The 25083-nt window shown below is 42.2% G+C and overlaps 2 protein-coding genes across 6 annotated transcripts in view; both read right to left on the bottom strand.

Moving 5' to 3' along the window:
* Positions 1-8801, bottom strand: part of LOC135506071 (gamma-aminobutyric acid receptor subunit rho-2-like) — a 33419-nt gene extending 24618 nt beyond the window's left edge. Inside the window, exons 1-2 of the mRNA XM_064925460.1 lie at positions 8562-8801; positions 6988-7097 (exon numbers count right to left, since the gene is read on the bottom strand). Of these exons, the coding sequence (XP_064781532.1) occupies positions 6988-7097; positions 8562-8683 (232 nt within the window). The 5' untranslated portion in view covers positions 8684-8801. The remainder of the gene's footprint in view (positions 1-6987; positions 7098-8561) is intronic.
* A 611-nt stretch (positions 8802-9412) lies between these two features.
* The window catches only part of LOC135506069 (ubiquitin-conjugating enzyme E2 J1-like), a 36987-nt gene continuing 21316 nt past the window's right edge, over positions 9413-25083 (bottom strand). The window contains exons 2-9 of one of the 5 annotated variants that reach the window (XM_064925456.1): positions 24849-24948; positions 22954-23027; positions 21620-21751; positions 20893-20977; positions 17937-18042; positions 15618-15744; positions 15040-15156; positions 9413-10935 (exon numbers count right to left, since the gene is read on the bottom strand). In XM_064925456.1, coding sequence (XP_064781528.1) covers positions 10651-10935; positions 15040-15156; positions 15618-15744; positions 17937-18042; positions 20893-20977; positions 21620-21751; positions 22954-23027; positions 24849-24909 — 987 coding nt within the window. In that variant the 5' untranslated portion in view covers positions 24910-24948 and the 3' untranslated portion in view covers positions 9413-10650. The other 4 variants (XM_064925454.1, XM_064925455.1, XM_064925457.1 and 1 more) reach the window with 4 other exon arrangements.

Genomic DNA, 25083 nt, shown 5'->3' with positions numbered 1-25083 from the left:
CCACGTTACCCACTGCCAGAAGGTATGTACCCATATAAGCACTGCTGATCACACACAGAGTTAGGAGAAGAACCGAGTACCAACAGGGTCCGGGGGTTACCTCCTTAAACGAAGATTCCCTATCCCGATCATTCATCACTGTGGGTGATCCTAGAAGTGTGAGTATGGGGTGGTACCAAGCAGACCGACTAAAGGCAGCAAAGGGTTGGCGGTTTTTGGGAAGAGTAGGGGCTCTGAGCTGCATCATAGTCTTGGTAACTGGTCTGATACATCCAGATCCACCACCTGCCGTTACTATTTATATGACTAAGTTGTCCTGGATAAGAAGTAAAAGATAAACTATATAATACACTGATGAGTGACTTACAGAATAAGGAGTCAAAGAAGATCAAGATTTAAGGTAAACATTAAACAATTCCCCAGGAAAGAAAACAACTTTACAGGGATTGGGTTGGCCAGATTGAAGTTCTCGGCCAACCCACCTCAGTACACTTTAACTCCTGATGAGTACCAGGGTTATAGACACAAGAATGGCACCGAGAACTTAAGATGATTTTAATGGCTGAAAGGTAATCGTTAATGTGACTGACTTAGGTTTGGAAGTACAGGAGACAATTCTTAACCTCACAGAACCTATAACTGATGTAGGGAGGGCTCGTACCAGCAAAGGACGCATACGACAGAAACTACCAGAAAGAGTGTTAAGCACTTGCGCCCCAGGGTTATTGGTCCACCCAGTTCGTGTTAGTCATCAGAGGCCAGTTATAGGAGGCCAAAGTAGCACAGGAGGAGTTTTGACCAGCTTTGAGTAGCTTTGTCTGGATTAATACAAAGCTATGAATCAAATAGGTGAAGACTTTACCACTACGTTCTTTTGGTGGTTAACAATAAATAAAAATGTGGATTGGATTAATGACATCTATTATAATCAACAGGGATTTGTGAATGATACTGGGGATGCAGTAAAGGGGTTCTCTGACCAATTATCCGCCACCTCCCTCATGACCTGGTAAAATAGACTGACTCTCGATATGTTAATTGGCAGAAAAGGGCGAGGTATGTAGAATGATTGGGGTTAATTGCTGTACGTTTATTTTTTAATAACACAGCTCCAGAAGGATCAGTGACCAAGGCCCTGGCTGGTTTAACCACATTAGCTCACAAATTAGCAGAGAACTCCGGGGTGGATAATGCTCTAACAAATTGGTTTGATAGTGTGTTTGGGAAATGGAAAAATGTCATAATCACTGTGTTGTGGGCAACTTGTATGAGTGTTTTGGTTCTGTGTGGATGTTGTTTGATTCCGCGTATAAGAGGTCTGGTGAGGTCAATAACGCAACAGATGGTGAGGTATGGACCGATTCCGAGCTCCGGACAGTGGGGTGACGAATACAGGCCTCCAGGCCTAGTAGATGACTCCATTTCTTTTAACTACTAGGAGCCAATGTTGGATGAGACTATTTTTGATCTTTAAGACTGTTTTTTTAATGAAGATTGTAATAAAAATCCTAACAGGAAGTGTTAGGATACCTAATGTAGGCCTATAACAGTCATTGATGGATAGGAATGAAAATACATATATTGGTTTTGTGAGGTTGATTTTGAGTGACATTGATAATATTAATAAAAATAGATGTGTACGTTTTTGTAATTAATGTTTAGGCAATAATTAACACTATTCCACCCTGTCACTGTATAACATATGGAAATGTGTTTGAATCATAGCAGACAAGGAACTGTGGCAGACAACTTATGACCACTGTGAATCTGATAACAGGGAAGGAGGTCTCCCCACCCAGAGAGGGGAGAAACCGTGGGGCTTGCAATAGGTTGTGTAACATATGGCAGGATATGATAAGCAATGTATTGGTCGGGATTATTCTTGTATACAATTGATGTATCAGTGTGTATTATTTAGTCATTAAGGGTGGATTGTTAATGGGATTTATCTGTTAATTGAATGATTAGAATATTCCACCCTGAAACCATATAATTGCATGGAATTGATTAGAATATATAAAATTATAATCAATAAATGTGTAGTTCTAGTCAGAATTAGGGTAAAACAATATAGCTAATGTTTATGTCTTTATCGTGTCTTAAAAACAGACTGTCTGAGCAGAATTCGGTGCCGACCTTGGCTGGGGGCCACTGAGAGATTTGGGAAAGGACAGGGAGTGATTCTCACGGTCCCTAATCTTTGTCGGATGGGTAGCAGGGCAGTGTGCGCATACCTACTGTTTGTGTGCAAATGTATGTGCGTATGAATTCTGTTTGTGTGCAAGAGTATGTGCGTAAGGAGCCAGTATAAAATGACTGGTTTTGTACAACTAACCAGCGCTCTCGTAAATGAACTTTCTGACTATCGTAGTTGGGCCTCCGTCTGATTTATTTCAACCAGTTTTTTACAAATTCTGGGTTTCAGGCTGAGTAGTCAATTGAATTGGGTTTATGAACATTGAGAACATAATTCTCATAACAGTTATTGACTGTACGTTTGTTTATGTGTAACTCTGTGTTGTTGTTTTTGTCGCACTGCTTTGCTTTATCTTGGCCAGGTCGCAGCTGTAAATGAGAACTTGTTCTCAACTGGCCTACCTGGTTAAATAAAGGTGAGAAAAAAATGAGACTTTTCCCGAAGCCACTCCTATGTTGTCTTGGCTGTGTGCTTAGGCTCATTTTCCTGTTGGAAGGTGAACCTGCGCCCCCAGTCTGAGGTCCCGAACGCTCTGGAGCAGGCTTTCATCAAGAATCTCTCTGTACTTTACTCTATTAATCTTTTCCCCCATCCTGACTAGTCTCCCAGTCCCTGCCGCTGAAAGAAATCCCCAAAGCATGATTCTGACACCACCATGCTTCACCGTAGGGATGGGCCACGTTTACTCCAGACGTGACGCTTGGCATTCAGGCCAAATAGTTCAATCTTGGTTACATCAGACCATAGAATCTTGTTTCTCATGGTCTGAGTCCTTTAGGTGCCTTTTGGCAAACTCCAAGCGGGCTGTCATGTGCATTTTACTAAACTCTGGAGCTCTGTCAGAGTGATCATCGGGTTCTTGGTCACCTCCTGACCAAGGCCTTTCTCCCCTGATTGCTCAGCCTGCTCTAGAAAGAATCTTGGTGGTTCCAAACTTCTTCCATTTAAGAATGATGGGGACCTTCAATGCTGCAGAAATTTTTTGGTACCCTTCGCCAGATCTGCGCCTCGACACAATCCCGTCTCGGAGCTCTACGGACAATAACTCTACCTACATGTACATATTGCCTCAATACCGGTGCCCCCTGACATTGACTCTGTACTGGTACCCCCTGTATATAGCCCCGCTATTGTTATTTACTGCTGCTGTTTAATTATTTGTTATTCTTATGTCTTACTTTTTTGTTGTATTTTCTTAAAACTGCATTGTTGGTTAAGGGCTTGTAAGTAAGCATTTCATGGTAAGATCTACTACACCTGTTGTATTCGGCGCATGTGACAAATACAATTTGATTTGATTTCCTTTGACCTCATGGCTTGGTTTTTGCTCTGACATGCATTGCCAACTGTGGGACCTTATATAGACAGGTGTGTGCCTTTCCAAATCATGTCAATTTAATTTACCACAGGTGGACTCCAAGTTGTAGAAACATGTCAAGGATGATCAAAGGAAACAGGATACACCTGAGCCCAATTTAGAGTCTCATAGCAAAGGGTCTGAATACTTAAGTAAATAAAGTACCTGTTTTTTATTTGTAATACATTTGCAAAAAATAAAAATCAACTATTTTCGCTTTGTCATTATGGGGTATTGTGTGTAGATTGTTTTGCAATCTATATATTTAATACATTTTTATATAAAGCTCTAACTTAACAAAATGTGGAAAAAGTCAAGGGGTCAGAATACTTTCCGAAGGCACTGTATTTCAAGCTACAAGTATCACAGATCAGATCACAGGAGGTTGATGGCACCTTATTTGGGGAGAGCGTCCTTGTGGTAAGGACTGGAGCGGAATTTGTGGAATGGTATCAAGTGCATTATACATGGCTTCCAGGTGTTTGATGCCATTCCATTTTCTCAGTTCCAGATATTATTATGAGCTGTTCCCCCCTCAGCAGCCTCCACTGGATTAGATGTCTGATTTAAATAGATATAAATTCAAGTGTTGCATGTGGCGGTCATATAATGTCTAGAAGAGACATATACAGTATGCTGAATGACAAATAGCCCATATCTATTTCACCTAATAACACTGGAGTGCTCCCCTTTGCATGGATTAGCAACTCTAAATCTACTATTGGTTATCACTGGCCAGATCACTAACCTAAGCCATGCATTAGACACTGCTGCTCACTCCTGAAAGAAATCCGATTGATGGGATGGCTTTGGCGGATGTTCTTCGAAATCATAGGAATGAAATGGGGGGGATGCAAAAACCATAATGCAAATGTGATTAAGCCATGAAAGGTCTATATACTTCTCAGGTGGGTTTTATACCCGGTGGCAGATTATTATTATTATTTCAATAATTCCGTTTATAGGTGAAAACAGCTAAGTGGAACTTGATGTACTGTATGACAAATATGAGATTCACTACAACAGAAAAATCTTTGTCTCAATATCCTAACATTGTTTAGATGGTGGATTCTAAACCAGAAACCATCCAGAAACTTCCAATGATCTGCAAAATTGAATATTCCTGGTGATTTTATGCAGACAACTTGCATGGATATAAAAGTTAATCTTCTTTTGTCTGCTATTTATAAAAGTTTAAATGGTTATTGAGCAGCAGGGTGCTTCCCTACAGTCTTAACCTGAAACACATGGGAACAGCTCTAACCTTTATGCTGGGGATATTTGAAGGCTTATCCCCATAAAGGCCTTCCCACCTGCAGAGCACTGTATGCATAATGTAAAATCTCACACACTCATTGTCTCTGAAAAAACATCCACAGAAACTACATTTGCACAGTCCTAATTCTAACCAAACAATTAACTTTTCTCTCTGTGAAAATGCCTGTTCTTTGTGATAACAATGTCACACAAAGCTGTTTATTATGAGCAATGGGACAATGCAGTTGCTCCTTCACAGTGGGATTTCTCCACCCCAGTGTGGAGAGAAACCCCCTGCTGGCATGTCACAGCGTCACACAGTCAGATAACATTCCTCCAACGAGTGGGAAGCAGTAGTGTAAGAGGCTTTCATTAGCAACACTGTACAACCGCTTCCTTTTGAAGCTAGGGAAGAAAACACAGCTACCACTACACATCACCCACCCAAATGAATAGCGTTTTTACAGACGTCACAATGCTTACACGAGTCAGCTTTTCAAAATGTTTGTATGAGACGGACTTTTAGAATCTCCCAAAGCGCTCTCTTCCAGGACACAAGGCTGTGTCCCACTCACAGATAGATTTTTTTTTTATTATGTAGGACCCGGAAATATTTGAATTTGAAGCTCGCCATATTGCTGAATGGGGCTGAATGGCACCCAAAAAAATCGCTAAAGATCATGGTCAAAGCAATACATTTTTTTAACTAACCTACTGTTCTATCTGCGGTGAAAATGGCTGTAGCTAGCATCGGATCATATTCAATATAGCCATTTTCATCCTGCCTGAAAGACTCAACCAGAGTCTCCTCGTAGCCTGCCGGCCCGTGATTGGTCTGTGTCAGCACGTGGTCCGGTGTGAGGATAAATGTAGTATTTAGAATGGGTCACTATTTAATTAAATATCTCGATTCATAGAAAACTTGTGGGGATCGAACTTGATCATAATGAACCAATTTTCAAGCCCAAAACAGGCGACTACATTCTTTTGGTTTGGCCATTCTGGCTATTGCAATTTAAATAGGCTTTCTAGGGCAAACCAGGGCTTTTGGCACAGCTAGGTTGCTACGCAGTAGTCACCCAGCAGAGCTTGTGACTGACTTCACGCTCCAGACCAGACACTGGGGTCCTGTTATTGATATGAAAAGACTACTAATGAACATTGATGTCATTTTCTTTGTTTGACATCCTTCAGAACTAAACTGGTGGTAAACTGAAACTTCTGTACTTTTTCGATACCAGAACATGAAAAATGGTTCAGTACTAGAATTTTTGTTACTTTCGGTACTTCTGTCAAATGTGTCTCACTTATTCATTGCTAGCCTGCACTTGGAGTCCGAGCTTCTCCCCACTCCTGCTGAACAGAAGTTAACACACTTGAATAATGCGACACGCATGCAGAAATGTTGAAACTGTTAATTACTGTTCGCAAAACAATGTCCATACTGGTAGCTTCCAGCTTTGGGCACATCAGTTCAAAGTCTAATTTTGATTGACATTTGTTTTGAGATGTCAACTAACGTGACTTCAATGTGAAATCAACAAAAAAATGTACCATGTCTTTGGATTTATATTAAAAGTTGAAAAAGTGAAAAAAAAGACAATGGCCTGTTGATGACTTTCTGCTCATCCAATCACTTTCCCACGTTTATTCAACATCATTACGTAGATGTTTTGTGGTTGAAATTATGTGGAAACAATGTTGATTCAACCAGTTTTTATCCAGTAGGAACATTCCTTGCTAGCTGATCCTGGCAGTTAATTGATTCATTAATGCCACTAATTGATTGTTCAGAGAGATTAGAAACATCTGATTGCCCAAGGAGAACAAACATGGAAACACTGCTGTGGCCCTGGAGGAACAGTTTTGCACCCCTGATTTGAACAGTGATATCAGTGCCTCTTCTCCGGGCCTAATACCTCTAGAGCTGGGATGGGTGGGGGTCACAAAAAAATCTGAACTCACCATGAGGGGCCGGAGTGGCTCGCGGGTCTGCGTACCCACATCTCTAACCACACATGCAGTCAGAGCCTGCCCTAGCCTTTTGGAGCCCCCCCAGTCCCAACTTGCAAGGTTGATCCTACAAAAGAGGGGGCCAGTTGCCCAAACCTGCTCTAGAGGGCACTGAAGTCTACTTTAGTAACATCAGCCAATTAGTTTAGACCTATGTCCTTACCTGCAAAGGCTGGTCTCATGGTAAAATCATGGTCATCAACTCGCAGCAGGTGGTCTGTCTTCACCTTGTGAGATTTGGTGTTATCAACTATCTTTTTTCCAGTCAGTGGACTACAAAAGAAAACAGCAATCAATACTTCTGAAAAGGTTGGCAGATAACAGTGTAAAGTTTCCATTTACTCCTAACAGAGAAGCAGACAACCACCTTTAAAATGACCCTCAAACCACAACAGTGAGATTATGAAAGGCACAGAAGGAGTAAGAACACAGACTTTACAACATAAGTGTTTGTGTGTGTGTGTAGTGCATGCCCTCAAATAATCAAGAGAAACCTACTATGCTTTGCTGTCAAGGTGGTCTTATCTAACCCATTTGTGGTATGTTTGTTAGTTGAGGATAACATGGGCTGAAGTGTGTTCCCATACTCTGTATTTATTATGTTCCTTGGATATAAAGCTCAGTGAAGACAGGGCAAACTCTGTTCCAAATAGACCCCCAAACGACTTAATTTACGCGTTTACACGCGCCTATGCCAGGTTCAACGACAATTATTGAAGGCGTGGGGGCTGGCTAATTAAACCACCACACAACCACTTTTACCAGGATAGCGTTTGCAAAGTGTATCCAGGCACCGGCAGGCACGCTTGGTGTGATTGTGATTTTGACCAATTAATAGTGAAACGCACGGTTCATGTTAGGGTTCGATTCGGAATTGTAATCCTATACTTTGTAATGGACAAAAATGTATCATGTTATAACTCAATATGCAAGAATAACAGACATTGGTGGGCTACTTGTAATACAGCAAGGGAGCCTGAGAACCGGCTGGAGAACCCAGTTCATCCGTTGTCACCATGGGACTGTTAAATCTTGCAGATTACATTAACATGTTCTGCCCTTACTGTATTTCAAGTGAATTTGACAGCGTTGTGCCTCACATGTGGATCGCCTCTCATTTCACAGATAAGATTATTAATAATGACGGAACACATCATGGGTCATCTGAAGCAGAGCACAGCCCAACAGACCGTGAAGTATGATGCAGAATAATGATGCAAGGTTCAAATTAATTGTATGGATGATGAAACTTGCAGATAGGGATGATTCATGACATCTCTGCGTAGACAGGGTCCACCCATTACATCCTTCCCATCAATGCGCACTGGGCTCTGGATCATCTTTACGCACCGGCATGGTTTACCCGTTGCGCAATCCCCATCGAGTCCAGTCCACCCCTAGGCTAATATTTACATAGTCTCAATGTCAACGACTAGAACTGGTTTTGCGTTACTGACACGAGCCATCAATGATTGGAACGTGACAAATTGAATCGAATAAATATTAAAATCAAACGGAACGCAAGGGTCCGTCTACAAGTGCAGAATTTAACCAAAGAAAGAGGGTCATGTCATGATGACCCCCAGTTGCTTTAAATTGCAAATTAAAGAGTGAACGTGCAAATGAAACAAGACCATAATGGGGAGATGGGAAGAAAGTAACATGTGGCGAATGTAACACGCCCATTTTCTCCTATTTGGATGAACTGTCAAAAAGGGTAAGGATCCAGGTACTTACGCGCCATGCTTGTGAGATTCTACCGCCCCGGACCACCTCCTTTTCCGACTTTTGTGCTTTCGGCATTCCCCGATAAGTATCAAGCAAAAAATTAAAGACAGGAACTTAATATAATAAGGCATTATGTGTGAAACTCAAAAGTCGTCGAGTGAGTGAAGAAATCCCTTTAATCGACGAACGCAATGGTTTGAGCATTGTAGCGTATTCTGATCTAAAGCAGAACGTGTGTGGTAACATGCATTGTAGTGAGGCAGTGTGTCCGTTGATTAAGTAACAACGACAGATATGTTTACGACTCCAAGCGGCTTGTCCCGCTTATTGCATCCTGATTGGTCCACAGCGGTTGGTTTCAACGCACTCCAAACCAAGGCACCGCGCGCGCAGCTTCAGCAGCAGCCCTGTTTTAGCTACAGTATAATGACATGACCACATTCCAGGGCATCCTCGATCAAGTGACGTAACATACTCCGAATTCGCACAGCTTTCTGGGCACTTTCGAAAACCAAAAAGTGTATATATATATATATATATATTTATATATATATAAGAGAGAGAGAGAGAGATCCTGTGCTTAATTAATGTCTCTGCAACAACTGGAGAAGCTCTTTGCATATACTGATAATGCAAAAGGCCTTGGAATCAAGTCTCATATCAACAGCAAGTGCATATCCTAAGAATACAGATTTGAGAGAACACATACTGGATGGTGTAACCGGACCCTTTTGTATGCACATATCAAATGTGTTCTAAAATCTTCAGATCACTTAATGGTGATCTGTGTGGCGATGGATAACTAAGTGTTACTTTGTCATCCACCAGGACCTAGAAAATAAATAACATTACAGAATCTGTTAACTGTGACACAGGAACATTTATTTTTTTATTCAAGGCATTTATTTTCTGATACAATGTTCATATGTAGCATTCAAACACAGTCAAACGATGGATAGATGTGTGAATGCAATCTTAAGACATTAAGTTGTCTGCAATGGATTCAGTATTCACATGAACAAAGCTGTTATACATGGCTCAAATATCATGAGAACACAAGTTAGAGAGAGGACTTACTCTGGACATTTTATTTTCCTTGAAGTACAATGGAACCACAATATTTAAATTGCTTTGCATTAGTCCCAATCCATTTCTTGTGAGGACTTCAAAAAGGTAGGCCTAAAGTCATACAGCCTCTTTCTTGTATAATCTCCCTTTCTGAAGCGCTTGTGTTGACAATGGTTTATTGCCTCATCTCTGTCTCACTATCTTTGGACCCAATCAGTGATAACGCCAGGTATGAACAGCATGAAATTGTCAAGAGAGCAGAAACAAACTGACACTCAGGCTAAGATTGACAGACGTATGTGTATAGTTGGCTGCACTGTATCTGCTGCCGCTAAAGTAGAAGCCACCGGAGAATTGGCTAACCAATGAAAATGTCAATGGCGTAACATTTGAGCAGAAATAATTAGAATCTTATCTGTATACAATTTATTATGCATATTGATTCCCTGTGCACAATTAATTATTTGAGACAAATAAATCAATGTAATACTCTTCATTGTTTACTAGTCATATGATACAGCATTAACTTGTTTAAATGAGAGCAAGCAGCAGTCCATGATAAACAGTTGCCGGACAAAATTAAAAGTAGAGATACAGGCCGTATTCATAAAGCACCTCAGGAGTGCGGATCTATTTTTATTTTAGATCATAATGACTTATATTATATGGACATGGGAGACCTGATCCTAGATCAGCACTCCTACTCAGACATTTTGTGAATACAGCCCAAAGTGTGTGTTCTATAAAGGTTTGGACCTATCTTTAAAATGTGGTACAGTTTAGAGTCAATTCAAAGTAATAAAAGACACCTTGGAGGTGGACCACATCCTACACAGGAATGCAGGCTACCCTCATTGTAAAGCAAGCCCTCTTTACTTAGTGGGAGAAACAGTCCCCAAGGCTATGCCTAACCCTCTATGAACAGAAGGTTTTCCAGGGCTCTAGGCTGGCAATGTAAAGAGATAAAGTCAGTTTGTTGCCAGCTAGGGTGTCATGGTCTGGTGGTCTGGGGAAGTTCAGGTCAGTTTCATCAGAGCTCGTAGTCAAACTTGTACTCGTTGGTCAGGTAGATCCTGCGGAAGATGAGGGCAGCCAGGAGCAGGGCGAGCACCATGATGAGCACCACAGAGCCTGTGTGGCTGGCGTCCTGAGGGGGGTGGGGGGCGGCGGTGTGGGGGAAGGCAGGGAAGGTGGGCCTGCTGGGGGGCTCTCTCTGGTGCTGCTGGGCCCGGCGCTGGCGGGGGCTGAGAGAACGGCTGGTTGGGGCTGTGGGACAGGGCTCGTCCTCACTGGCAGCTGGAGCCGCCTCGGCCTGCTGGGAGCACAGCATAGCATTCACAGGATCAGACTGTGGTCCAACATACACAGTACGAATAAACACACACATTCCGTTCAACATGGTGCACACGTGCATGCAGACACACACCCACAATACAAGAACCCAAACACGTGCATACAACAGTTACACACACACACACACTTTACGAATACACAGACACTACACACACAACCATGCTTAGGGCTTTAGTGCATTCAGAAAGTATTCGGACCCCTCAACTTTCCACATTTTGTTACGTTACAGCCTTATTCAAAAATGGATTAAATTATTTTTTCCCCCTAATCAATCTATGTTTTTCAGCGGCAGGGACTGGGGGACTAGTCAGGATCGAGGCAAAGATGAACAGAGCAAAGTACAAAGAGATCCTTGATGAAAAACTGCTCCAGAGTGCTCTGGACTTCAGACTGAGGCGAAGGTTCACCTTCCAAAAACACAACGACCCTAAGCACACAGCCAAGACAACTCGGGAGTGGTTTCGGGACAAGTCTCTGAATGTCCTTGAGTGGCCCAGCCAGAGCCCAGACTTGAACCTGATCGAGCATCTCTGGAGACCTAAAAATTGCTGTGCAGCGACGCTCCCCATCCAACCTGACAGAGCTTCAGAGGATCTGCAGAGAAGAATAGGAGAAACTCCCCAAATACAGGTGTGTCAAGCTTGTAGCGTCATACCCAAGAAGACTCGAGGTGGTAATCACTGCCAAAGGTGCTTCAACAAAGTACTGAGTAAAGGGTATTAATACTTACGCAAATGTGATATCTCCATTTAAAACATTTTTTAATACATTTGTTAATGACAAAGCAAAAACAAGTTTAGATTTTTTTATGTGGTAATGTGTGTGGACTGAGGAGGGAACACAATTGAATACATTTTAGAATAAGGCTGGAACGTAACAAAATATGGAAAAAGTCAAGGGGTCTGAATAGTTTCCGAAGCACTGTATACACTATGAATCTACTTGGGACTAACTGTCCTTGTAGTGCAGTCAAACCAACACAGTTGAATTTAACAAAAATGCCACAGTCGGTCGTTTTAAGGGGGAACTCTTTAAAGCAGCAATAGGGTACAGCTCAGGTTTTACACCGAGAGAGAAAGCTGAATCTTACTCCTAATTAGGGGATGGCTGCAGGACAGGGAGGGCTGTCATGCAGAGAGAGACATTGGGACAGAGCAGGGAGCTGTAATCCTGTCTACATCACTCTGTTCAGTTTGATAAAGGAAGAGGAAGACAGGCAGTGACGACGCAGTTAATGGGTGGGATAATCCCAGAACCAGAATGATCTATTCTATTTCTATAGGGGTGAAGTTGGTCGGCCCCTCTCCCGGCCAGAGGTTATATCGGTCGTTTATTACTGCATCCAGCAGCAGATGGCAAGTACATTTTTTCCCCGTCCCTCTCTCAGGTCAGTTCAGACAGATTTCATCCCAATTTACATAGCCCCTTTCTAGTATGAAGAGACATACCCACATTCATTTTACCATGATTGGAAATGGCCATGTTTTCCTGTCATATTTTTTACAATACATTATAAAAATGAAGTTGCACACTAATTAGGCTCCCAAACATTTAATGGGTCTAGCAACCAACGTTTTGGCACGTAGAAGAAGGCACTGCATGCTGAAATGTTGGTTGCTAGACACATTCAATGTCTTGGAGCATAATTAGCGACTTTTTTTTTTTAATATAGTTTACTATCCGTTAGTCAGCACCTAAATCAAATTTTTATTATCTCATGCGCCAAATACAACAGGTGTCGGTAGACCTTACAGTGAAAGTTTAAAATATATATATATATATATAACAAATAATTAAAGAGCAACAATAAAATAACAATAACGAGGCTATTGGCACCGGTTAGTCAAGGTAATTAAGGTAATATGTACATGTAGGTAGAGGTAAAATGACTATGCATTGACAATAAACAGAGAGTAGCAACAGTGTAAAAATGGGGGGGGGGACAATGTAAATAGTCCGAGTAGCCATTTGATTAAATTGTTCAAGAGTCTTAGGGCTGGGGGTAGAAGCTGTTAAGAAGCTTTTTTGACCTAGACTTGGCGCTCCGGGTATCGCTTGCCGTGCGGTAGCAGAGAGAACATTATATGACTAGTGTGGCTGGAGTCCTTGGCAATTTTTTGGGCCTTCCTCTGACACCGCCTGGTATAGAGGTCGTGGATGGCAGGAAGCTTGGCCCCAGTGATGTACTGGGCCATATACACTACCCTCCCTAGTACCTTGCCGTCAGAGACCGTGCAGTTACCATACCAGGCAGTGATGCAATCAGTCAAGATGCTCTTGATGGTTCAACTGTTGAACTTTTTGAGGATCTGAGGACCCATGCCAAATCTTTTCAGTCTCCTGAGGGGGAATGGGCGTTGTCGTGCCCTCTTCATGATTGTCTTGGAACTTGAAGCTCTCAACCTGCTCCACTGCAGCCCGGTCGATGAGAATGGGGGCGTGCTCGGTCCTCCTTTTTCTGTAGTCCACAATCATCTCCTTTGTCAAGATCACGTTGAGGGAGAGGTTGTTTTCCTGACACCACACTGCCAGGTCTCTGACCTCCTCCCTATAGGCTGTCTCATTGTTGTCAATGATCAGGCCTACCTCTGTTGTGTTGCCGGCAAACGTAATGATGGTGTTGGAGTCGTGCTTGGCCATGAAGTCATGGGTACAGCTCTACACAACATTTTTGGGCATGAGTCAGCTTATGCCTTTCACTAAAATAATACATTATAACGATGATATCCAGCTATAATCGGTTCATAAGAAAACACCTACCACAGTTATCTTTAATGTTGTCATAGGTGATTGCTAGACAGTGGCATCATGCCTCATTGACACGGAGTTGGAGAACCCTGGAGAAGCTGTAGGGCCAGAGAGTTGCCTGCACCGTCATCATACAATATTACCCACCGAGCCATTAAACACTGTGAACATCCCTTTTTAAATCACTGAGTGAGTGACAGTGGCTGATGTAGCACAGCGGAGCCACAACATTACATAAAGCACTATGAGAGATGAAGGATGATTTACGGGATAACAACATTGCCATATTCTCCCTTTTATCCTCTGTTCTGGAGCCCAGGGACCCCCCGCCACTCCTTTCTATACCTCTCATAATTCACTTTTCTCTATTTAATGGTTAGAGAATAATACAGATGACGTTACTGGAGAAAATAGACTTTAGGACGTCTTCTGCGACAAGGCACAATAATCGTGTGCAACCATGCAAACCTCATCTATGGCAAATAAATGAATAATCCCCCAACATAGCAAATATCTTCAGTATATATTTATTTCTGTACCCATGTACACTACCTTAAAGTTTGGGGTCACTTAGAAATGTCCTTGTTTTTGAAAGAAAAGCAAAAAAAATTGTTGAGTAAAATAACATAAAAATGATCAGAAATACAGTGTAGACATTATGACTATTGTAGCTGGAAACAGCAGATTTTTTACGGAATATCTACATAGGCCCATTATCAGCAACCATCACTCCTGTGTTCCAATGGCAAGTTGTGTTAGCTAATCCAAGTTTATCATTTTTTAAAAGGCTAATTGATCATTAGAAATCCTTTTTGCAATTATGTTAGCACAGCTGAAAACTGTTGTCCTGCTTAAAGAAGCAATAAAACTGTCCTTCTTTAGACTCGTTGAGTATCTGGAGCGTCAGCATTTGTGGGTTCGATTACAGGCTCAAAATGGACAGAAACAAAGAAGTTTCATCTGAACCTCGTCAGTCTATTCTTGTTCTGAGAAATGAAGGCTATTCCATGCGAGAAATTGCCAAACTGAAGATATCGTACAACGCTGTGTACTACACCCTTCACAGAACAGCGCAAACTGTCTCTAACCAGAATAAAAAGAGTGGGAGGCCCCAGTGCACAATTGAGCAAGAGGACAAGTATATTAGAGTGTCTAGTTTGAGAAACAGACACCCCACAAGTCCTCAACTGGCAGCTTCATTAAATAGTATCCGCAAAACTCCAGTCTCAACGTCAACAGTGAAGAGGCGACTCCGGGATGCTGGATCTCTCAGTCCATCACAATCTAGCTAGCATAACCCTGGTGGTGTTAGTCTCACCTGCTCAGCGTGGGTCTCTTCCTCCTCCTGTCCCCCCGAGGTGGATGTCTCTCCCCGGGGGTCTGTGGGGGGCTCGCTCTCTGCCCCTGTGCTCTCACTGGCCTGCCTGGCTTCTGCCTGCAGGAAGCAACACACAGGAAATGGCTGCTGTCATCCACAATGTTTTCAAATCAAATTGTAATGGTCACATACACATGTTACGGTTGTAGTGAAATGCTTGCGTTTCTAGCTCCAACAGTGCAGTAATATCTAACAAGTAATATTTAACAATTTCACAACAATACACACATCTAAAGTGAAGGAATGGAATTAAGAATATGTAAATATTTGGATGAGCAATGTCGGAGAATACAGAATGTACTATAGCTCTGGCCACAGGCCAGAGACATTATTCCTCGGGTGAAAAGCCCATTGTCTTTTCTGTCTGTGACTGCTTGAAGCACAAATGGGTAAAGACATGGAAACACAATTCATCCAATTCTGACAACTGGTAACACTTCTGAAGTCACTGGACTAGAATGTAAATAAACAATAATACGTGGATGGGGTAGGACTGTGGCTGGCAGCGACAAGCACACCTTGAAGTTGATCTGCTGGGCGAGCTCTTGGTCCTCTTGGTCATCTGGACTGGGGTTAGTGGGGGAGGGACCTAGGAGAGCAGAGCGCAAGGAGCAGCCACAGGTCTCACAGCAGAAGTCCTGGGATCTGTCAGTGGGTCGGCAGGGAGGGAGCGTTAGGGAAGTTAGGGGCAGAAAGGGTTTCCATTGACTTTTCCAGGAGCCCAATGGATTCATCTGACAAGAAGGGTAAAGAATAGATTAGATGACTCAATAAAACCAGTATACAAACGAGCGGAAATCATTCACCCCGAGCAGCCCCCTAAGGAAAAGAGGGCCTGGATTAGTGTACGTTTTGGAGGCATTAAGTGATAAAAGTCAAAGCCGTTTCCTAGTCCTATACAGCTGTATTAAAGTTGATCCAGGTAGGAAACCTGAGTAGTTTCCAGAGTCTGGGTGTCCGTCGCAAATGGCACACTATTTCCTATATAGTGCACTACTTTTGACCAGTAGGGCAGTTTATAGATCACAGGGTATAATTTGGGACACAGCCCTAGGCATTCCGAGCCAATCTGGGCCTATATCCTCTGACAGAAACCCTGTTGAGATATGTTGTGTGATGCTCTCTGATCACAAGGCTGTTTGAGTCAGACAGGAGCTCCCATCACAACACACAAAAAACGTAGAGAAACGTACAAACTTCTTAGAGATTTGGTTTGTCAAAGTTGACTCGTGTGGGTGAGTTGATGGCAATTTGACGGATGGATTGAAACTCATTACGTGAAGACAACATTCAACTGTGAATATTGACAGCTACACCAATATAAATATAAAATACAATTCCATCAATGAAGTCAAGCATCACCTCCCAAGAGTTTATATTCTTCCAATGTGCTTTCCCACTCAACCAATATCATTTTTATAGGCAGAAAAGACAACCATCTGAAAAATGTTCTCCTCTAACTTCTGCATTATTAACACTTGTCATTACAGCAGCCTGCCAGCCAGCAAAACTTCTCCAGCAGTTTACTTTTCTGTCAGGAAACAGAGCCAACTCTGAATTCTTATTTTGTGCTGCTGTTTATCTGCTTCCTGCTAGGGGCCCCTGGCCCTGATGTTGACTGACAGCTCTCACAATTACCATAGGGTACGGAGACAACCAAGAAGGAATTTTTGAATCAAAGCAAAGTTGCTGTCTCAACCACAGCCACGACAGCCCTTTGTGAAACATGGGACTTTCTTTCATCAGGAAGATAAACAGGCAGGCAGTGCACTGTATGTATTTATAGACGAGGATATGTTCCCGTGTCACATCTCATCTTCATGTGTTAATGAAACAGCCAGTCGCTAAAGACCCCTGTCTGTATGTGTTAATAGAACAGACAGTCATCTGGGATGTGTCACAAATGGTACCCTATTCCCTTTATTGTATATTTTCGAACCAGTGCCCTGGTCAAAAGGAACACACTATAAAGGCAATAGGTTGCCATTTGGGACACAGATCTTGGACCCCCCACACATTTTTTATCCTTCTCCAACAGAGCTTTTGCATGTTTCTTCAGAGGGAGAGACCCATAACAATAAGAGAAGAAGAATGAGAAACAACATGCCCAGACATGCCTCTGTTTCCCAGGGCAATGGCTATAGCTATTTGTAGAGGGCACATCCACTGTGGCCCAGGTGTTAATTACATGACATGCTTGCATAAGCATGACTTTATTCTCAACTTTGTTGAATAAACACCTGTCTATCACTATATGTTCTCACTTTACCCCTACATGTACAAATGACTTTGACTAACCTGTATCCCCACACATTGACTCGGTACCCCCTGTATATAGCCTCATTATTGTTATTTTATTGTATTACTTTTATTAAAATGTTTTTACTTTTGTTTATTTAGTAAATATTTTCTTAACTATTTTTCTTAACTGTATTGTTGGTTAAGGGCTTGTAAGTAAGCATTTAATGGTAAGGTCTGTATTCAGCACATATGATAAATACAATTTGATGTATATACAGTTAGTCCATCTAATTGTATGTAAAGCTAGTGCTTGATACAAGTATCCACCATACATGTAATGATGCGTTTAAGGATTACACATTGAAACAGCAAACAGACATTTCACCCCACACTGTTGTGTTGCTCCTCTCCCAGTCATTGTTATCACCACCATTCATCCATCCATCCCTCAGTGCAGACACTCAACTGATTTAATGAGCCATTCGCAGTTTCACTGTACCTACCAGCCGTGTGTACTTAGACTTGCATGGCTTAATCTTTGCATTGGAAAGAGAGTAAAGTGGAAAGAGTGGAGGGTTTAATCTGTGTAATCTTACTTTTTGGCCAGGCCTCTCCTCTCCTCTGGATTATAATCAAGGGATCCGATTGCACCCTCCCCTTTGGTTGGCATGAATCCGATTATAGCTATTAGTGCCGTTCTGACTGAAAGGGAGAAACAGAAAAATTATGAAAGACAAAACCCCCCAAAAACTGTCTGTCAACTGCAGTGGATAAAGGGAGTCGCTAAATCACATGAAATACCACGGCACATTCTGTCAAGTTCGCCACCCATGTTATGTAATGCGTTGCGGGAGTAATGCTTTGTTTTATACTGCGTAAGCCTGGATTTAGAAAGCATTTCTGAGGACATTCGCCACAGCAACTCCTCAAATAGCATTCCCCAGCTGACATGATGGGACACTTTTCACAAAATATTGGGATAGCTTCTGTCATGTCCATGGTTGCTTCAGGGCTTTCTAACAACTCAAAACCAATGGATGATGTGAATAAAGACATATAATGTACATTATAAACACCTATGAAATCAAGTAGCAGGCTGACTGGAGGCAAAGAATGGACAGCTGGTGAGAAAACAGCTACAGGGAAAAGAAAAGGGAGAGGTTAAGGAGGCCAGCTACACAGTGAAAGCCTGTTTCAACAGACAATGATTTGGTCGTCTGAATTCTCTCTCCAGAAATTATTACAACTGTGGGCACATGGTACTGCACATGGTACTGCACATGGTACTACAGAACAAACATAATCTAGGAACCAATGCAGCTGCCCCCCCGGAGTGAACCTGTAGTGGAGAGCTGAGACACCAAAAAACCCAGTGGGGGATGTTCAATCTCTGGGCCATGGACTCATTGGCTTTACAAAATAATTAAATTAAATTAATTCACCTTTATTTAACCAGGTAGGCTAGTTGAGAACAAGTTCCCATTTACAACTGCAACCTGGCCAAGATAAAGCAAAGCAGTGCGACACAAACAACAACACAGAGTTATACATAAACAAACGTACAGTCAATAACACAATAGAAAAAAAGTATATATGAAGTGTGTGTAAATGAGGTAAGATAAGGGAGGTAAGGCAATAAATAGGCCATAGTGGCAAAATAATTACAATTTAGCAATTAAACACTGGAGTGATAAATGTGCAGAAGATGAATGTGCAAGTAGAGATACTGGGGTGCAAAGGAGCAAAAAAATAAAAAATACAGTATGGGGATAAGGTAGTTGGATTGGTTATGCACAGATGGGCTATGTACAGGCACAGTAAGCTGCTCTGACAGCTGGTGCTTAAAGTTAGCGAGGGAGATATGAGTCTCCAGCTTCAGGGAGTTTTGCAATTCGTTCCAGTCATTGGCAGCTGAAAACTGGAAGGAAAGGCAGCCAAAGGAGGAATTGGCTTCGGGGGTGACCAGTGAGATATACCTGCTGGAGCGTGTGCTATGGGTGGGTGCTGCTATGGTGACCAGTGAGCTGTGATAAGGCGGGGCTTTACCTAGCAAAGACTTATAGATGACCTGGAGCCAGTGGGTTTGGCAACGAATTTGAAGCGAGGGCCAGAAAAGGAGAGCATACAGGTCGCAGTGGTGGGTAATATATGAGGCTTTGGTGACTGTGATAGACTGCATCCAATTTGCTGAGTAGTGTTGGAGGCTATTTTGTAAATTACATCGCCAAAGTCAAGGATCGGTAGGATGGTCAGTTTTACGAGGGTATGTTTGGCAGCATGAGTGAAGGACGCTTTGTTGCAAAATATGAAGCTGATTCTAGATTTCATTTTGGATTGGAGAAGCTTAACGTGAGATTTGTAGATACCCACATATTCTAAGTCAGAACCGTTCAGAGTAGTGATGCTGGATGGGCGGGCAGGTGCTGGTAGCGATCGGTTGAAGAACATGCATTTAGTTTTACTTGCATTTAAGAGCAGTTGGAGGCCACGGAAGGAGAGTTGAAGCTCGTCATTTGAGAAACCAAAGCTGTTGAGTCTGCCAATAAGAATGTGGTGATTGACAGAGTCGAAAGCCTTGGCCAGGTCTATAAATACAGCTGCACAATATTGTCTCTTATCGATGGAAGTTATGATATCGTTTAGGACCTTGAGCGTGGCTTGCCATTTGAACCCAGAGGACAAAAGCAGGAGTTATTTTAGATGAGCTTTTGTATGCGCATTAAAATACCCCGAAAGTAATATAAAGAAAAGCAGTGCGGGATTCTCCCATTGAATCTGATTACATTTCCATGCTTTTGGTACGGAGAATAACGTGAGAGGAATACTCAGAAATAGGATGGCTTAATGGTGGTAAATTAAATCATGCCAGAAAATAATGGAAATATCAGACTTAATGTAGGAAATAGTGTGCTGCCTGCTGCCAATATAGGGCTTTGTGATCGAATAAGATGTGCGTGCCAAATATGCATTTCCAGTGACACACTGTCTTCTTATTTACTTTGTTCTGAAATGAAGTCTTCTTTTCAGCCCCTTCCAGTTTCCACTTTAAATTGCGGGAAAAAGCTCAATTGAAGAGAACAAAAATGCCTGAGCAAAAAAACATTTGCATATCTGCCTTCATTTAAATTCAAATTAAAAGTCTTAATCCGTCGTTTGTTCGTGTTGGTCCCTGGCAGGCAGAGAACGAGTGAGTGGGAATGCTAGGCTAAGTTTAGTGCAGCAGCTGGATGAGTAGGACTGGAAGAGGGAACAAGGACTGTGTGGTGAGCTGGGTGTGTGTGTGTCTCTCCAGGCTGGAGGAGACCAGCCATTTACTTGATTTTGCTTACACAGAAAATGTATCAAGATAATTAGCCTGTTCTAACTTGTTTCAAGACCTTTTTTGGTTAAAGTAAGCCAAACTATCTGCCAGGCTGCCATCTTTTCATTAGCGGTGGTGGTCACGTGTTAGCGAGGCAGAGGATCTGAGATCGAGTACCAGTGCGGGCTCATGAAGAAGGTATCTGTACTGTTAAGCAAGCACAGTGACACCAGTTACAAAGGGATACCTACTGCTCCAAGATGGCTGCCATGTCTCCGGGTGATGGCCAGAGATGCTCAGACAGATCTTCTTTCCCACCTCGAATCTTCCATTGGGCTGAAAGAGAAGCATATCCATAGAATTTCATATAGAATACATGTATAATAAAGATAAGTGATTTATAGGATTTCGATGATAGGATCTCTATTACCATATCATGGTCTATGACAACCAGGTTGAAAAAGCAACAGGGAGACAGTGAGACAGGCTGAGGTGAGGTGGAGGCTGGGGGGTGGTTGAAGGGAGGGATATTAAGAGAAAGAAAGAGTGAGCCTTCAAAGACCAAGTAAAACCTGCCAGCCTGAGCTAAGAGAGAGAAAAAAAGAGACTCTGGACATGAAAAAAGACTGTCACAATCTGTCTGATCCACTGGCTTTTATCAGCCTGTCATTGATTCTTCAGGTTATTATTGGTGCATGAAAAAAACACACATTACCGCTTCTTTCCCACAGAACCATTCAAGTCGTCTGTGACAGTGCAGTGACAGGCATGGCTTTGTTCTGACAATAGTGTCTCGGTGTGTCATGATGTGGCTCCGGGTTTAGAAAAGACATCTATAGCTGGATATCATCTAGCCTTTCATAATTTGATTGGTTGGTTTTTGTTACTTCAATTTACACATAATTGGCTGTGATTGATCAAATGAGGGGAATATCTTCATAAGTGTGTGTGTATATGTGTGTGTGTTGGGGGTCTTACTGTGAGTAGGATGATGCTGGGGGGCTTCATGGGATACTCCGGGGGCAGCACGATCCTGCCGTGGTAAACCCCACCCTCAAAATCTGAGTCCGGGGGCCCACGGACAGAGAAGTGCCACTCAAACAGATTATCCTGCAGGTACACAACAGGCCAGTCACAAACACATATGTGACTCGTTTCAGGAAACTAGGCATATGTTGCACATCACTACTACACAGAAGAGGCATTTGAACGTAAACATTTATTTTTTTAATTAAAATGCCTTCTGGAACATGTGAACTTTCATGTGCTTAATAACAAACTTGTATTCCATCCATAAATACGAATAAAATTGTTAAATTAAGCCTAGTTGGTTTAGCCACGGAAAAAGACAGGAACCTTCCCACCAACCATGATTGGCTGAGATAATGGCAGGGCTGGACATGCTGGGAGATGAGTTTGGATTGGTCTGCCATGTAGAATGCTTCAGTTTGTAATATGAGCTTTTCAGTATGTGTTGACAGTCCTTTCTAACGCTCTGTTTTTTGAAAGATATAACGTTAGCCATCAAGAACAACAAAAGTTTTGCTACTTCTCTCAACAACATTGATGCCTTGAATTTAGCAGGCACTATCGACAGATCAGTTGGAAAAAGTGATGGGCTACTTTCTGCACATGCCACGGTCAATGTGAATCGGAGTAACTTGACACAACGCTGGCCAAACAAGATGTAGCTACAAACAAAATGGAGTTAAATGGTTCCAGCCTGCCATGAAGAATTCATCCATTTTATACGGGTAAGAGTCTAGCTACATTTTCTGATATAAGTTTTTTTATTTAGTCAGAAAATCGTTTTTTTTGCAACTTCAATCTCTCTGTTAGTTAGGGAACATTAGCTTGCTGGCTCGCTAGCAAAAGTTACGTGTATGATCTGTGTAGTAATATTATTAGAATCAGAAAACCCATTTGCATTGCTAGTTATAGCCTAAAGTTAGCCAGCTAACATTGAACCTAGTTTGTTAGCTGCAAATTTATACTACAGCTATGACAATGTTTGTATTGGTTAGTCTTATGAGTTGGGATTATGCCGTTTCATTGTTTAGCTAGCTAGCTACCTACTAGCTAGCTACATGTCTAAACAAAAGACTCGGGGGTGATGTCTGGGGGTGATTTCGGCCATCTATTGTATTTCATGAACATGTCTAGACAATAGTGACCCATCCACTTAGCTAGATGTGACTGGGTGTGGTTATAGCATTTCCTTCACATGAACCATCAATTTAGACAAGTGTGTCAGGTAAGCATCATCTGGTGATGAGCCTGAGTGAGTTTGGGTGGCCCCAGGTATGACTGACCTCCAATGGTTGGGCGTGGTAGTGCTCTGTGGGGTGCCTCAGTTCAGCTGCCTCCTTCATCAGCCTCTTCACAGCTAGCACCCACCCGGTGAAGAGAACAAACAAAACATCACGGTTAGCGCCAGGTAAAGCTGACATGCACTCATTCTTTATCCCAGCTGACACCAAGCTTGCAATTTACTTCCACTAGCATGAGGTGTTCCAGGCATCCTCTCCACCAGTAGGTCTACATCCCCATATCCACAGACAAATATAGGGCCCTATAAAATCTGCGTTGTGGAAAATGAGGACAGAATCACAGGATTCAGACATTAAAACAGAATTCAACAATATTCAAAAATGTGTTGAACTTAGTAGGAAATCGACAAATTGTATTGAACTTACTAGAAAATGCATTAAATGATTTTTGGGAAAAACTAAATGAAATCAGGCAAAAAATAATAGATTTTATAGAGCCCTACTGACACAACAGTAGGCTAGACGCCTGAATTAAAGTACACAGCGCTCATAGCTGCGGGAAGTATGGGTGCTGAGGGTGCTGCAGCAGCCCCTGATAAATCGAAAACAAATTTTAAATTGAAAAAAATTGTCTGCGCGCAAGGTCATGGAGTTCCCTATGTTTGTTCAGTTATTGAGTTGTTACGCTTACCCACCGACCCGTTGAAAAGGAGGCGAGATGGAACCGAAATTGGAAAATAATTGGAAAAGGAAAGTGGAACTAAGGGGTATTCAGATGAACGGAATTGGTTTGGAATCCTTTAGAAGAAGTGAGCTGTGAAATGAGCTCAGGAGTGGGAGTGGGGACCATCAGTTGGAAAGAAACCCTGGCTGGCCTGGCTATGTTTGAAAACATTACCAGCAATCAAATCCTTGCTTCCTGCATTCTAGTTTCCAAAATGTCTCTTAAAGCACATTGGAGGAGAGGATCCAAGGTCCCTCCCTTGAACCTGCTTTGAGAGGAATTGAGAAAAACAAGGACAGAAGAAACAAGGATTTGACAGCGAGTAAGGTTTTCAGAGACATCCCCTGTATGACTATAGGGCACAAGGATTTGACAGCGAGTAAGGTTTTCAGACACATCCCCTGTATGACTATAGGGCACAAGGATTTGACAGCTAGTAAGGTTTTCAGACACATCCCCTGTATGACTATAGGGCGAAGGGCAGGAAGGCAGTTCAAGGCAGTGGAACAGAGAGGCTCTGACACCACGCCTCCCGGGGCACATGTTCCAGATCTAATCTCGCCTCGGGCCAGACCCTCTAAAGATCTAACTATCTGTACTATTCTGTAATCCTTCACTGAAAAGACAAGGACAAGTTAAGGAAGTCAGTTTGTGAAACTAGAATGTGTGAAACTAGAAACTAGTAAACTCTTCTCCCTCCACCCCCCTGTTTACTCACAGATGGTAAGATCAAGTTTATCTTTCTGGGAAAAAAAATGTTTGCATAAACTAAAGATGAGGTTATGACTAGGGCTGTTGCGGTGACTGTATTACCGCCAAACACTGGTGGTTATGAGTCATGAAGGCAGTCGAATTCCACATGGCCGTTTAGTCAGGGTAATTAGGATTCTCCAAGCTCTGATGCTGCTGATGGTCATTAGTAGCCTACCAAACGTATTAACTGCCTGGTACTCAGCTCTCCATGGTCCCTTTAAATCACTCTGACATAAATGCAAATCTATTCGAAAATCTAATCAGATACTTCATAAGAGCCCATGAGCTTATGTTGTGCAACATTTCTATAGGCTATACAATTCCGCGAGAAAACAATGATGGCCTCTATTTAAAAGAGGAGGATCCATCAGCTTTCTATAGGCTAGGCTTACAATATTTATTTCTCAACTTTCCTAATATTAAGCACATTGCTTAACTTTACAATAGGAGTATAGCCTACCTGGCTGGCATGAAAATGAACCCCGGGAAAGCGTCCTCCATTCGCTATGTATTTTTTCCATTGCCCCTGTATTGTGACAGGTGCATGATAATGGTCCATTCTAAATCAAAACAAATTTCACACATTATTTAGTATATGTAAAGACAATATTAAAATCAAGAATAGTCTGATGGGTGACAATATTAGCCTATCACTTGTGAATGACGCCCAGCTTAAACAAAGCCTTTTTTTGCAA

This window comes from Oncorhynchus masou, chromosome 19 (genome assembly GCF_036934945.1).
Source record: "Oncorhynchus masou masou isolate Uvic2021 chromosome 19, UVic_Omas_1.1, whole genome shotgun sequence".
In the NCBI taxonomy this organism is placed as follows: domain Eukaryota; kingdom Metazoa; phylum Chordata; class Actinopteri; order Salmoniformes; family Salmonidae; genus Oncorhynchus; species Oncorhynchus masou.
Note: the sequence above shows the minus strand (reverse complement) of the source record. Positions and strands in the feature narration are given on the sequence as shown.